Raw genomic sequence first — 14,990 nt, forward strand, 5'->3', positions numbered from 1 at the left:
ATGAGCATCTGAATCTAAGCATGTCCATACTGGAACTCTGTTCTCTCACCTCTAATTTCCCTGTTTTGTTTTTTTTTTAATTTAAGCCAACTTATTCTGCCCTTTCTCATTCCCCCTTTGATAGTTATTTGCCAGATCTAATAGATTCTTATGCCTTTGCAACAGTTCTTTCCATTTATACACCTTGGACAGGACCTCACCCCTTGTCACATGGCCTGCTGCATTAACCTCTCTGCCTTTCCCTTCTTAAATCTGCTCTCACACAACCTCCAAAGTAGTCTCTCTAAGGTACAGGTCTGAGCATAGTTACTGCCCTGGCATTCCCTGCAGCTTTATGTGGGCTTTTTGGCCTTGTGTCAGTGATGGTGCTACATGCGGACTCAGAAGAGTGGATCTGAGCCACTGTCAGTCTGCAGGCCTGTGTGGGCCCACCACCTCTTCTAGCCTACTTCCTGACCTCGATTACCTAGGGTTGCTGCTGGCTGCACTGCCGCCATCCTTGGGGCTGGCCCCGTCTGCTTTTTTTTGAGTCCTCTGCGTTCCGGCACACTTGGGATGCCAAGACTGTTTGCTGTTCTGCACACTGGGCATTCCACATCCATGTCCGTGCTTTCTGCACAAGCTTTCCCCTGTGCCTGGAATTCAGCCCTTCTTCTCAATTGCCCATTGGATATTTCAAATCTTAGGCCCCAGACCCAAATCCCCCTCAACCTGCATAAACCTAATCTTTCCCTCTTTCATACTTGTCTTTTTTTGTTTTAAAGGCAGCACCATCTTTCTAGATTCCCATGATTTTAACCAAAGCATTACTTTCATCCCATATACACAGCTACTTGCTGTCTGTACAACATCTATCATGTATGCTACCTACCTTCTGCTACTTTATATTAGGGTGGCATCTCTTACCTAGATTATCATTACATCCTTAAAATGGATGTTCCTACTTTAAGTCTTAGCCCACTCCAAACCCTTATCTATTACTTCCAAAATGATTATCCTCAAGTGCAGATCTGTCTCAGTCACTTTTATTCCACAAACTCTAATGGTTTATGATTGCCTCTAATATAAAATAAAAACTTCTTTGTTAGTTTGCAAAGCCCTTGACAATCTTGCCACAATCCATCTTACTGTTCTCCCTGAAGATTCTTCCCTGCCCAGGCCCTGAGTGATCAGCCAAACTGGCCTTTTGAAGCTCTGTTGCTCATGCACAGTGCACCATCTACCTTCTCTGTGTTTGCATTAGCCATTCTTTAGACTGGGATTGCATTCCCTCTTCTTTAAAGACACAACTCAATCACTATCTTCCGGTCAGCAAGCAGGGATTAGAGGTACTCAGGTCTTTCTTGACTCCAAGGTAGACATTCTCTCCATTAGGTTACATGTTCTTCCCTTAAGATATCAGCAGCCAATAGTTCTTAGTATCCACTCTTTCCCATCCAAGTACAAAGCGTGTCTTTGCAGAAATTGGACAGATCAAGTTTGTTCAGAATATTAGGACTGTGGATAGTTGATAGAAACATTTTGTTGTTCAGTCATGACCAACCCTTCATTCTTTTTGGGGTTTTCTTGGCAAAGGTACTGGAGTGGTTATACAATTACAAAGTGTCTGAGGCTGGATTTGAACTTGGGTCTTCCTGACTCCAGACCCAGTCTTTTATCCCACAAAGCCACCAGCCTCTTAAAGAAATGGAGAGGTTTATTAAGTAGAAGGAAGTGATAGTTGCTTCTCTTTTTGTAAATTGTTTTTACCAAGAAACAGTTCAGTCTTGTACACATTTTAAAAATCAGCATCTACTTAAATTTCATTCCTTCTCACCTTTACAGTGTTGTTGTAAAGTTATAGTCCATTACTGCTTTTGAATCTTCTAAGTCCCATGAAATCATACTAAGTTTTTTTTTTTTTTTTTTTTTTTTTTTTCTTTTTTTTTTTTTTTTTTTTTTTTTTAATTTTTTTTATTATATATATATATATATATATTTTATAATATTATCCCTTGTATTCATTTTTCCAAATTACCCCCCCTCCCTATACTCCCTCCCCCCGACGACAGGCAATACCATACATTTTACATGTGTTACAATATAGTCTAAGTACAATACATGTGTGTGAATATCATTTTCTTGTTGCACAATAAACATTAGAATCCGAAGGTACATGCAACCTGGGCAGACAGATATTAGTGCTAACAATTTTCATTCCCCTCCCAGTGTTTCTTCTCTGGGTGTAGCTACCTCTGTCCATCATTGATCAACTGGAAGTGAGTTGGATCTTCTTTATGTTGAAGATTTCCACTTCCATCAGAATACATCCTCATACAGTATCGTTGTTGAAGTATACAGTGATCTTCTGGTTCTGCTCATTTCACTCAGCATCAGTTGATTTAAGTCTCTCCAACCCTCTCTGTATTCCTCCTGCTGGTCATTTCTTACTGAGCAATAATATTCCATAACTTTCATATACCACAATTTACCCAACCATTCTCCAACTGATGGACATCCATTCATCTTCCAGTTTCTAATACTAAGTTTTTAGAAAGGAGATAAGCTCCTACTTTGTGCATATAACATGTAATGGATCATAGAAAAAATAAAGATTAGTCCTTGCCTTTGAGAAATTTACAATCTGTATCCTTAGACAAATCAGTGAAACTCTTTGGGACCTCAGTTTACTAATCGGTAAAATGAGGGGATTGGACTAGATGTCTCCTATAGTACCTTCTAGTCCTAAAATAAGTGATCATGCATTATTAATAGATTCTAAGTGTTGAAGGAATTCCAGTAAGAGAAAAGATATTATGATGGAAGGGGGATAAGGGAATCAGGAAAGGTGTAGTTAGGAAGGTGTCAGTTTTAGGGTATGTGCATGATAGAAAAAAAATGAAGTGACTATGTGCCTGGACTTGAAAGTAAAGGATGGGAGTTTTTCTATCAAAATATGTAGAAGAAGCTTGGTACATAGAGGATTTGGGCTTAGGAGTCTTCTCTACTAGATGCAGCTTGTACTGAGCTCACTTTAATTTTCAACATGAGCATTTTATAGCTCGGAATTCAGCAAAGGATACAAATCAGGATTTGATTTATTATTGATTTGTTATTTAATGTTACAGAGGCAACTGGGTGGTGCACTAGAGAGAAAAGTGGGCCTGGAATCAGGAAGACCAGCCTCAGTAGCTGTGTGATCTTGGGCTAGTCATGTAACTGCTGCTGCCTTAGTTTTCTCAGCTATAAAATGCAGATAATGATGGCACCTACCTTCCAGGATTTTTGTGAGAATCCAGTAAGATATATTTTAAAGTGCTTAGCACAGTGGTTGGCACATAAAAGGCATTATATAAGTGTTAGCTGTTATCATTGATTTCTAGACTTAAGGAAGTAATGGAGAAAATATTAATAATGCAAACTAAAAGTGTCATATGCAAAACTAGCTGTCAGACACTAGCATATCTCTTAGCTACCATTGAGAGTATGATTAACTATTGAAAGTGAGGCTTCTTAATTTTTGTATACAGTCAGAAATTTACTTTCTTTTAACAGTAGCTTACTAAAACTGATATTTATGAAAAATTTTCACCTCCAGAAATACACACAGAGCAATGGACGCAGACCTTTTGGCATTTCTGCTTTAATTGTGGGTTTTGATGATGATGGTATCCCAAGGTTATATCAGACTGACCCATCTGGTACTTATCATGCTTGGAAGGTATGTATTGCTCTCTCTTATTTAGAAGTAGAGGGAGTTTATTCCTTTTCAGTGTTTGCACACTATCATTCTGGGATTCATCACAAATCTCTCAATCATGTCAGAATATCAGTCATGACATGAATGCTTGTAGCTGCTTCCATAAGAAATGCTTGCAGTGAATAGCACCATGTATAAATGGCTAGAGAAGTATCTTGATTTGTTATAAACATAGTTATCACCTTTCTTTTGATAAAAGGATGAGAAATTTAAATGCTTATGGATGGAAAAAGATAAACATGAAATTATTAAATATATAGGTAGAACTTATTCTTCATAAAGAGACACACTCCTATAAAGGAGAGAATGCTGGACTCAAATCAAGAGACTGGAGTTTAAGTCTTCCTATTGATACTTACTAGTTGTGTGTTAGTGTTCAAGTCACTCACCCTCTATCCTTCAGCTATAAATTGAGGTACAATAATATTCCTGTCTGCCCCACAGGATTATTTTAATGAGAGCTCTTCATAAACCAAGATTTCCACATAAAGTATTAAGATGTTACCACAAATCAGAAATTATTTTTTGTATGTTTGATGTTAGCATACTTTAAAAAAAATGATTTATTATAGATATTGGAGTTATTAAAAATCAATTATGCCTACTTGCAGCTGTTTGTAATTTAATTAAATTAATTTTCATAAAATGTAATAACAACATATATATGCCAATCTCCTTGCCCCACTGGATACCCCCTCACCCTTCCTGTCTCTGACAGCTAACAATGGGTTCCAGTGAGGACAATCTGTATTCAAGATTGACTCTATCATATACTTAAGCTATGTGAACCCTGTACAAGTTACTTAGCGTCTTAGGTTAATCTTCTCTCAACTTCTGGGCAATGTTGTAGGGAATATAAGTTGCAGCACAGGTGTTGATCTGCTTTATTAGAGGCAAATACTTAATAGGAGTTGCATAATGCATGGAGAAAATCATAAGTCTAATCCAAAAAAGATGTCTTTATCATATTCTTTGTCTATTTATACCAACTCATTTTTCTTCTTATGGGGTCATAATATGTATGGTACCTTTAGTAGGTAGAGAAGTCAGGCAGAAAGAAAGATTTAGGAGGAAACACATTGAATTCAACTTTGAACATGGTTGGTTTGAGATATTTGAGTCACCTGTGGTGACTTCTATGGGGAAATAAATGTCCAGCAGATTTTTTATTAGAGATGCAGGACTGTAGCTAAGAGAGATGAAGGCTGAATATATAAATTAGAGAATTGCCTACATTAGAAGTAATAGTTAAATTTGTGTGAACTATTGAGATTAATGAAAAAGATGGTAGAGGAAAGAGTCCTGACTAGAGGAGGATTTTTGTGGATCCAGCAAAGCTGATGAGAAAGCATAGGGTAGTCAAGGTTGAAAAAGAACCATAATAAAGCAAAATCATGAAAACATAAGGAAAGTATTAGGGGTATGGGGGGGGATCTAGTAATTGTGCGTAAACCCTAGCAGGAAAGATGAGAATGAAGAGTCTACTGGATTTAGCAAGTTGACATTGGCAACCTTAGTGGAATGAGTGATGAGCACATCTCATCAGGGATTGAGAAATAAATAAAGTAGAAGCAATAAAGACAGACATTTTTCTTGGAGATTTATGTGAGAAAGGAAGGTGAGAAATCTACCTCTCAGGCATATAGAACCAGGTGGACATTTTATTGTTTTGGTTTTCTTAAAGATAATAAGTTAGAATTGAATACGTTAGAAATTGGGGAATGAGGGAATGCTTGAGGGATAAGTTATTGGAGGGGAACAGATGAGGGCATAAGTAGAGGAGTGAACTGGCAAGGAAAGAGTTTCCACGGCCTGTTTATCCATTCTTTATATGATAAACATCTTCTCTCTTTGTGCCACTTTTGGCAATCACCAGAAGTAGGGCTATAAAGGCCTCAAAAGGCAGGAAGGACCCGAGTTTTATTATAGCCTCAGACACTTATTAGTTGTTGCTCTAGGCAAGTCACTTAACTTATGGTGGCTTCCTTTTCCTAAATTGTAAAATGGGGATAAATAGCACATACCTCCCAAGGTTGTCATGAGGATCAAATGTAACATTTGTAAAGTACTTAGCCTAGCACCTGATTTGTAGTTAGTACTTAATAATTCTTCTTTCCCCTTGACCCTTGTTAAAAATCAGTCAACAGTTACTTTTTGATTGTGTACTATATGAGATATATAGGGATGTAATTAGAAATAAACAAATCTTGTTTGTATTGAGCCTCATAAATTTAGAACTAGATTAAATAATTTCTGGAGGTCAATGAGTTCAAACAATCCCCAAAAATGAAGAAACTGAAATAGCATAATTTGCCCAGGAACATAAACTATTTGAAGTAAGATTTTATCCCATATTTTCCCAAATTCAAATCCAGTGCCCCTATTCAATAGACCATCTTGCTTTTTAGTTTTTTGTCATCTCAATACAATATACCTGGTATCTCTGGATTAAAAGATTTAGACATTTTAACACTTTTTAAACATAATTGCACATTGCTCTCCAGAATGTTTGAATCATTTTACATCTCCATTGACAGTTCTATCCCTAACCTCACCACTTGTCATCTTTGCCAATTTGTTAATTGTGAAGTGAAAGAATCTTCAGTTATTTTCATTCCCATTTATTTTATTATTAATTATCTGAATCTTTTAAATTATATTTCAGTTTTAAGTTTTGAATTCTTTTCCTTCCCTCTTCCTTCTCCACCTATTGAAAAGGCAAGAAAAAAAAATAACCCATTATAAAAATGTATTGTCATGTAAAACAGATGCTCATATGAGTCATATCAAAAAAAAAAAAGGGGGGGGGTGCAGCTAGGTGGCGCAGTGGATAGAGCACCAGCCTTGAATTCAAGACTCAAGTTCAAATCTGGTCTCAGACACTTAAACACTTCCTAGCTGTATGACTCTGGGCAAGTCACTTAATCCCAGCCTTAGAAAAAATAAAAATAAATTTTAAAAATTTTTAAAAAAAGAAAGTCCTTTCTTGAGTCCATTTTCTATCAGTAGATGTATGGCTTGTTTTAACTTAAGTTCTATGAAATAAAAAAGGAAAAGAATACACATATTCAAAAATGTTTGTAGCAGCCATTTTTGTAGTTGCAAGAAACTGGAACCTGACTGGATGTTCATCAGTTGGAGAATGACTGAATAAGTTATGGTATATGAATGTTATGGAATACTATTGTTCTATAAGAAACGATCAGCAGGATGAGTGCAGAGAGGCCTAGAGAGACTTATGTGAACTGATGCTGAACCAAGAAAACATTATACATGGAAACAAGATAATGTGATGATCAACTGATGTGATGATTAGACTTGGCTCTTTTTTCTTTTCTTTTCTTTTTTTTCTGAGGCAATTAAGCTTAAGTGACTTACGTAGGGCCACATGCCAGGAAAGTGTTAAGTGTCGAGAGACCAGATTTGAACTCTGGTTGTCCTGACTATAGGGCTCGTGCTCTACTCACTGTGACCACCTAGCTGCTCTGGCTCTTTGAAACAATAAGGTGATTCAGGCCAATTCCAATAGATTTGTAATGATCAAGTGAGCCATCTGCACCTAGAGAGAGAACTATGGGGACTGAATATGGATCACAACATAGTATTTTCACCTTTTGTTGTTGTTGTTTGCTTGCTTGTTTTTCTTTTCTCATTTTTTTTCCTTTTGGATCTGATTTTTCTTGTGCAGCATGATAAATGTGGAAAATATGTTTACAAGAATTGAACATGTTGAACCTATATTGGATTATTTTTTGTTTAGAAGAGGGAGGGAGAAAAATATGGAATGCAAGATTTTGCAAGAGTGAATGTTGAAAATTATCTTTGAATATATTTTAAAAGATGAAAAACTATTATAAATAAAAATAAATAAAATGAAAAAAGTCCTATGAAATGCTGGTTGGCCATTGTGTTTATCAGTTAACTAAGTTTTTCAAAATTAATTATTTTTACAAAATTGCTCCCTTATTCTCCTACTTATTTCATTTTGTTTTAGTTCATGCAGATCTTCCCAGGTTTCCCCAAAATCACTCACCATTTATTACAGTACAATAGTTTTTCATGACATTCATGGGCATCCTTTCAATTTCCATTTCTTTTCCATCACAAAAAGAGCTGTTATAAATATTTTTGTTGAATTGAATCTTTTTCCCCTTTCTAAGCTTTCTTTGAGGTATAAATCTAGTAACTATATTACTGGGTCAAAGTTATGTACAGTTTAATAGTTCTTCAGGCATGGTTCCAAATGGTTTTCCAAAATAGTTGGACAAATTCACAGCTCCACTAGCAGTGTACTATGGTACCTTTTTTCCCATGTTCTTTGAGCATTTGCCATTTTCATCATCTTAGCCAATCTTCTTGGTATGAGGTAATGTATCAGTTTTTTAAATTTATGTTTTCTAATTATGAAGTTAGATAACTTTTATTTTCTTTCTCTGAAAACTTCCCAGTTTTTAATTAGTAGTTTGTAAGTCTTTTATGAATTATTTGTCCATATCTTTTGACTGTTAAATCAAAAAAGATCATTGGAATATGAATTATTAAATAAAACATTTATTAATTTTTAAGTCTAAAATTCTAAGGTTATTCTGGAAGATTAGTCCTATGTCACAGTGATATTTGTAATTATCTTTTCTTTTTTAGGCAAATGCAATAGGCCGCAGTGCTAAGACTGTTCGTGAATTTCTGGAAAAAAATTACACAGAAGGCACTATAGCAACTGACAGTGAAGCTATCAAATTGGCAATAAGAGCTCTATTAGAAGTAAGTTAACCAGTATCATGCTTACTTGCAATAAATGGCCTTCAGAAATGTTTGTTTTCCCTCCTCCTTATTAGTTTATTAAAATATAAAATGCTTTGTGGAATCCCTTCTAATGTTGTGCTTTTAACACTCTATCTAGGTTGTACAATCTGGTGGAAAGAACATTGAGCTTGCTATCATAAGAAGAAACCAACCATTGAAGGTAGAAGTGATGGATTAAAAAATTAAGCTTTTAAAAAGTATCCAAGCTATAGATGTCCTGATAGAAATAGACTTCCCTAACACCTGTGCATCTTCATTAAATATACAAATGTCCCCTAACATCTGGAGATGCCTTTTGACATGACTCCTGTTTTTTGTTCTTGGCTAATGCTTTCAGCATTATTAGTCCATCATAATGCATTCAGTCTTTTTTTTTTATATATAAAAGCTATATTCATCATTATATATACTATTGACTGAAAATAGACTGGGAAGGAAATGTGTTTGAAAATACATATTTTGGATGTCAGGTTATAGGGAAAATCCTACAACTTGTTCCAGGTAAGACCGTTGACATAATTCTGGGGAATAATGTACACGGTGCCTGATCATAAGATTTTACCATATCTACTTGATAGGGCTTTGTCTAAGCAAGTAGAGAAAGCACTGGTTGTGGAGTCAGAAAGATCTGAATTCATAACTGACTAGAGACACTTATTAGCTGTGTCACTCTGGATAAGCTGCTTGCCTCAGTGTCCTTCTTTGCAAAATGGAAATGGTAACTTAACATGCAAGGGTTATTATATGCATATATTGACATTTGTAAAGCATTATATAAATGCTAGGTGTTATAATTTTGATTGATGTAATTCATTCCTATTTCCTTTATTTATCCAAGTTTGCTCTATGTCATTGTGCATTTTACAGAAAATGAAAATATGATTCTTTAAACTGAAACTTCATTTTATCTTGGGGAAAATAGAAGAGTTGGAGTCAGGAAGACCTATTAAGGAATCCACATGAGTGTTCTATAGTATATGAGACAAGACTAGCAAGACAAAATTTTGATTAGCCATTAATGGTGGGTCTTGCTGAAAAGACTTAGAAGAACAGATCCAGGTATTAAGTAGCAGAACAAGCTTAGATTTTAAGTAAAATTTTATATTCTTGAGTCTGTGAAAATAATAAAATAAATCATAGTTAACATTTACATCATTATTCACATTTTGTTTTTCGAAACCCCTTTACATATTATGATGTTAGGATGATATGTTCCTTTGTTGATTTTATTGAATAATAATTTTATTGTTCAATTATTCTGGTTTGGTTCAACTCTTTATGACCCCATTTGGGGCTTTTTTGGGGGAAACTGAGGCAAACGGTTACGTAACTTGCTCAGGGAAACACAATAAGGGTCTGAGGCCATATTTAAACTCAAACTCATCTTCCTGACTCCAGACCCAGCATATGCCACCTAGCTTCCTCTTACTGATAATTACCTTGTCCAATTCCTAAACTTTAACTAAAAACACATTTCTTCCTTTAATTAAAACTGGCTTATTAAACTTCATATCTGTCATACTCTTAATTTTAGACTGTTCTTTCCATTGACATCCACTGCATATACCACTCTGAGTCTCCTTCTACCATTTATTATGCAATTGAAGTAGGATCTAGAGTCAAAGAAGCCAACACCCAGAGGGATTAATGGCTTGCTCAGATCATGCAGGTAGTGAGGATCAGAGCCAACGTATGAGCTAGGTCCAGACTTTTTCCATTACATCACATGGCAAAGGTTTAACAAATCATTTGCTTTCAATCATTGAAAAGTTTTTTATAACCTATATATTTACCTGAGTTTTTATCTTGTAACTTGGTTCTTTGAAGCTTTAGAACTTAGAACTTAGAAATTCAAAGCCATTGTAATAGGTTCTTAAATTAATTTTCATATTACTATAGAAATTAAGTGAGGATAACAAAGAAGATCCTGGAATGGAAGATTTTAAGAAAGCCTAATTAATGTTCAATAATCCCATAAAATAATAGCAGAAACCTCCAAAACAAACAAGACTTTGTGAAGTCTTTTTAAAAAAATAAAAGAATACTTAAAAGAAATGGTTAAAGAAAGTTTTGTTGTTTAGTTATTTGAGTTGTGTCTGACTTCTTGTGACCCAATTTGGAATTTTCTTGACAAAACTGCTGGAGTGTTGGCCTTTTTCTTCTGCTCATTTTATTGGTAAAGACTCTGAGTCAGACAGGATGAAGTGATTTAGCCAGGTCCCACAGCTGGTAAGTGTAAGAAGCTGGATTTGAACTCAGGTCTCCCTGACTAGACAGCTCGGTGACTCAGGAAAGTTACTGTTGGTCTTAATCCATTGGAGAATTGATTAATGGAAAGGAGAGTCATGGATGATATCAAAGATTACAAACAGATGAGTTGGAGGGGTTGTTAGTCCCTCAGAAATAGATGTTTAAGCAACAGCAAGACTATGTGATGATCAACTCTTGATGGATATGGTTCTTTTCAACAATGAGGTCTTGTGATGGAGAAAGCCACTTGTACCCAGAGAGAGGACTGTGGGGACTGAATGTGGATCACAACATAGCATTTTCATCTTTTGTTGTTTTTTGCTTAATTTTTTTTCTTTCTCATTTTTTTCTCTTTTTTGATCTGATTTTTCTTGTGTAGCATGATAAATCTGGAAACACATATAGATGAATTACACTGTTTAACATATATTGGATTAGTTGCTATTTAGGGCAAAGAGGTGGGGGAAGGAAGGGAGAAAAATTTGGAACATAAGATTTTGCAAGGGTGAATGTTGAAAACTATTTTTGCATGTATTTTGAAAATAAAAGGGTATTATTTGAAAAAAAAGAAAAAAGGAAGGAAAGAAAGAAAGAAATGTTTAGAGGAGGGTTGTGTTTATGGAGCTGTAAGTTTAATGGAACCAGATGGGAAAGTCCACTATGTAGATTGGGAAGTCTTTTGCATAGTAATAATATGTGACCAATGAGTAATGAAATTCCCCTTTTCCTTAGTTAACTAGGGAAGAGAAGTGATTTTTTAAAAGATTCCTAAATATTCCATCTCATTTATTTTTGTGTTTTTATCTGTTTTTTTTTTATCTTTTTAAAATTTATTTGCTGAGAAAAATAGATGAAATATACTGTGACACTCAAATAGTGAAGAAAAAGGAGAAATTACATAATAAATTACATAATTTCTTATAAAACTGGTTATAAGTGGTAATAATAAACTATAACTAAAGCAGGGTAAGAAAAAAGCAAAATTTTTGACTTGATTTTTTTTTCTTTGACATTTCCGAGCCCAGGGATTTTGGGGGAAAAAAAACATTAACATTACAGGAATCTGGTTTACCATTTTGTTAAAGTGGGCCTTTACAATTTATATTTTGTGATTTTAATTTTTTTTGAGGCACTTGGGTTTAAGTGATTTGTCCAGGATCGTTTATTTGAGCCTGGATTTTAATTCAGATCCTTCTGACCGCAAGACTACTGCTTTACCCATTACATGACCCAGCTGCTCCTAAATTGATTATTATTAGATTACTATTAATTATTTTAGAATAATGGAATTCATGTGCATTTCTGTAGACCTTTAGGTATAATTGACACAACTGAAAATTATTTTCTCTTTCATTTGCTCTCTTACTATTACTGTCATCAAGGAATTGATCATTAACTTATGTATGTATTTGAATATCCAAAGCCAATGTGTGACAGATTTTAAAATGAAATTTTATTTATTTCATTTCAGATGTTTAGTGCCAAAGAAATTGAATCTCAAGTTGTGGATATAGAAAGGGAAAAGGAAGAAGCAGAGAAGAAAAAGTCAAAGAAGACAATTTAATGCTATGTTCTTGTACCAGTTGAAAAATTGATACCATTCAGAAATTTACTACAGTTGTATAGAAAGCAAATTATCTACTGTGTTTGCATTGTTGAGTACACAATTTTTTTTTGCCTGAGCTTTTGGGACACAATTTGTGGCTATTTTCAAAAAGTTAGTCCTGGTAATAGTTGAAAGTGTGGTTATATCTCAGATTCTAAAACACTTGCCATATGGGATTTTCTTTGTAAGCATATGTTTGATACAGCAGTTTGAATTTATACACACAAAAAATGTTTGAAATTTAAAATTCAATAAAGTGTTGAGCATTTACTATCAATTATGTGTGTTTTTCTAATGTTTTTCTTTTCTGGATTTAAAAAAATGTAGGATTATGGTTTTAGAGCTGTCTTGTCAACAAGTATTTATTAAATGCTTAGGTTTTGCTAGACACTGGTTAAACAATTAGAGTAGAAAAGAGGTGTAAAGACCTTTCAAGACCACAAGGATGTTCTTTTAAGTTCTTTAGAATTTTCAAAATATCCTAATTCAGGTGTATCAAAATTAAATAGGAATGGGTCACAAACTGTACTTAAAGTATCCCTACAGTGCATATTGACATAGAAAACCACTTTTTGACATTATTTTGCTGAATTGGATGTTTATTTTGTTAAATATTTTCCCAATTCTATATTTATCTGTTGGAGACACTTAAGATTCTTCATACCCAGTTAGATTTATCATCTGCAACATATGTATACAGCAAGGGTTCATGTATGTGATCATCATCTGTACACTTAGTACTCTACTCACTCTGTTTAATGCTGTTATAGGCTTTATGGAAGTACATGAGAAATATAGGATATGGTTCCTACCTACTTTAACATTAAAAAGATGTAGCCTGAATTCTGGGGGCAGAGCCAAAATGGCAGAGTGAAGCTGGGAAGCTGCTTGAGCATTCCTAGTTTCTGGAATGACAGAGACTACAAAAGGATGGAATGAAACCATTTTCCAACTCAAAAATATCAGGACTGAAAGAAAGATCAGTTTCACTGAGGTGAAAGGGGTACTTAACTTAGCTCAGCTCAAGACAATGTTTGAGAAAACCACTGAGAAATTACAGCAGACCAACAACCCAGACCCTCATTCTTGGCTCAGTAAAGCAATACCAGAGCAGACCATTGGGGCAGTCCCAGCACAGAAGGCAAATTGCCAACCTGGGAACCAGGCAACAACAGGTGGGACTAGAACAAGATACCCCAACTCAATGAGCAAGCGCTTCCTCTACCTCAGGAGCAGAACTTGCTTTAAAAGACTTGCTTGGTTTTGTTATTTCTTTTCCTTCTCCTATTTAAGGAAAAAAGAAAAAGTGAGCAAGAAACAGAAAAGAACTTTGACCATAGAAAGCTACTGGGGTGATGGGAGGACAAAATGCCCATACCCCCAAATAGGGACATGAATTGTTCTCAAACCCAATGAGCTTTCTTGGAAGAGCTTATAAGGTTTTAAAAGTCAAATAAGAGAGGAAGAAGGAAAAAAAGGGGAAAAGAAATAAGAATGCAAGAGAGAGTTAACGTGGAAAAGGAACAAAGAGTAAAGAAAACAATTCCTAAATACAATTGGCCAAATGCAACAACAATAAAAAACCTGCTGAAGAAAACACCATTGAACAAATGGAAGCTAATGGCTTTGAGACATCAAGAATCAAACTAAAAAGAATGAAGAAAAAAAAAAGAAAATAACAAAATACTTAAATGGAAAAAAGAAGCTGACTTAGAAAATTGATCTTGGAGAGAGAATTTAAAAATTATGGGACTACCTGAAGTCCATGACCAAAAAAAGCTTGGATAGCATTCTTTAAGAGGTCATCAAGGAAAACTTCCCTTAATATACTAGAAGCAGAGGGCAAAAATGGACATTAAAAGAATCCTTTGATAATCTCCAGAAAGCGATCCCACAAGAAAAACTCCAAGAAATATTGCCAAACTCCAGTACTATAATCTCAAGGAAAAAATGCTGCTGCCAAAAAAAAATAATAATAATTCACTTATCAAGGACTCATAGTCAGGATTACCCAGCATTTGGCAGCATCTACATACAATAAGGGAGCGGAATGCCTGGAATACCATATTCCAGAAGGCAAAGAAACTGGGACTACCACTAAGAATCAATTACCAGTGAAAGTAAACCTCTTTTAGGGGAAGAAAATAAGTCTTCAATAAAACTAGAGGACCTTCAGTCCTTTTTATTGAAAAGGTCAGAACTAAATAGAAAATTTGATCTACCAATATAGGACTCAACCTTAAAAATATAAATGGGAAAGAAAAAATTATTTAAAGGTTAAGCTGTTTACATCCCTACTTGGAAAACTGATACTTAAAATTCTTGAGAACTGTATATTTAATAGGGCAGTTAGAGCACACATAGAGGGCATGGGTATAAATTGACTCTGATGTGATATTAAAAAAATACTAAGGGATGAGAAGGTTGTTCTGGGAGAAGAAAGGGGAGGCAAATTGGGGTAAATTGGATCACATGAAGAGGCACAAGAGATGTGTAATAATAGAGGGAAAAAAGAGGGAGATGAACATGATCTTACCCTATAGGGAAGTAGAAGAAAGGAGAAAGAAAAGAGAGGGGCTGAAAAGAAGGGAG

The 14,990-nt window shown here is 34.9% G+C and overlaps 1 protein-coding gene across 1 annotated transcript in view; it reads left to right on the forward strand.

Annotated features, from left to right (window-relative positions):
• PSMA8 (proteasome 20S subunit alpha 8) overlaps positions 1-12,675 on the forward strand; it is a 33,953-nt gene extending 21,278 nt beyond the window's left edge. Inside the window, exons 4-7 of the mRNA XM_074276942.1 lie at positions 3,578-3,700; positions 8,381-8,500; positions 8,640-8,702; positions 12,264-12,675. Of these exons, the coding sequence (XP_074133043.1) occupies positions 3,578-3,700; positions 8,381-8,500; positions 8,640-8,702; positions 12,264-12,356 (399 nt within the window). The 3' untranslated portion in view covers positions 12,357-12,675. The remainder of the gene's footprint in view (positions 1-3,577; positions 3,701-8,380; positions 8,501-8,639; positions 8,703-12,263) is intronic.
• The last annotated feature ends 2,315 nt before the right edge of the window (positions 12,676-14,990 follow it).

Source organism: Sminthopsis crassicaudata, chromosome 1, assembly GCF_048593235.1.
Source record: "Sminthopsis crassicaudata isolate SCR6 chromosome 1, ASM4859323v1, whole genome shotgun sequence".
NCBI lineage: Eukaryota > Metazoa > Chordata > Mammalia > Dasyuromorphia > Dasyuridae > Sminthopsis > Sminthopsis crassicaudata.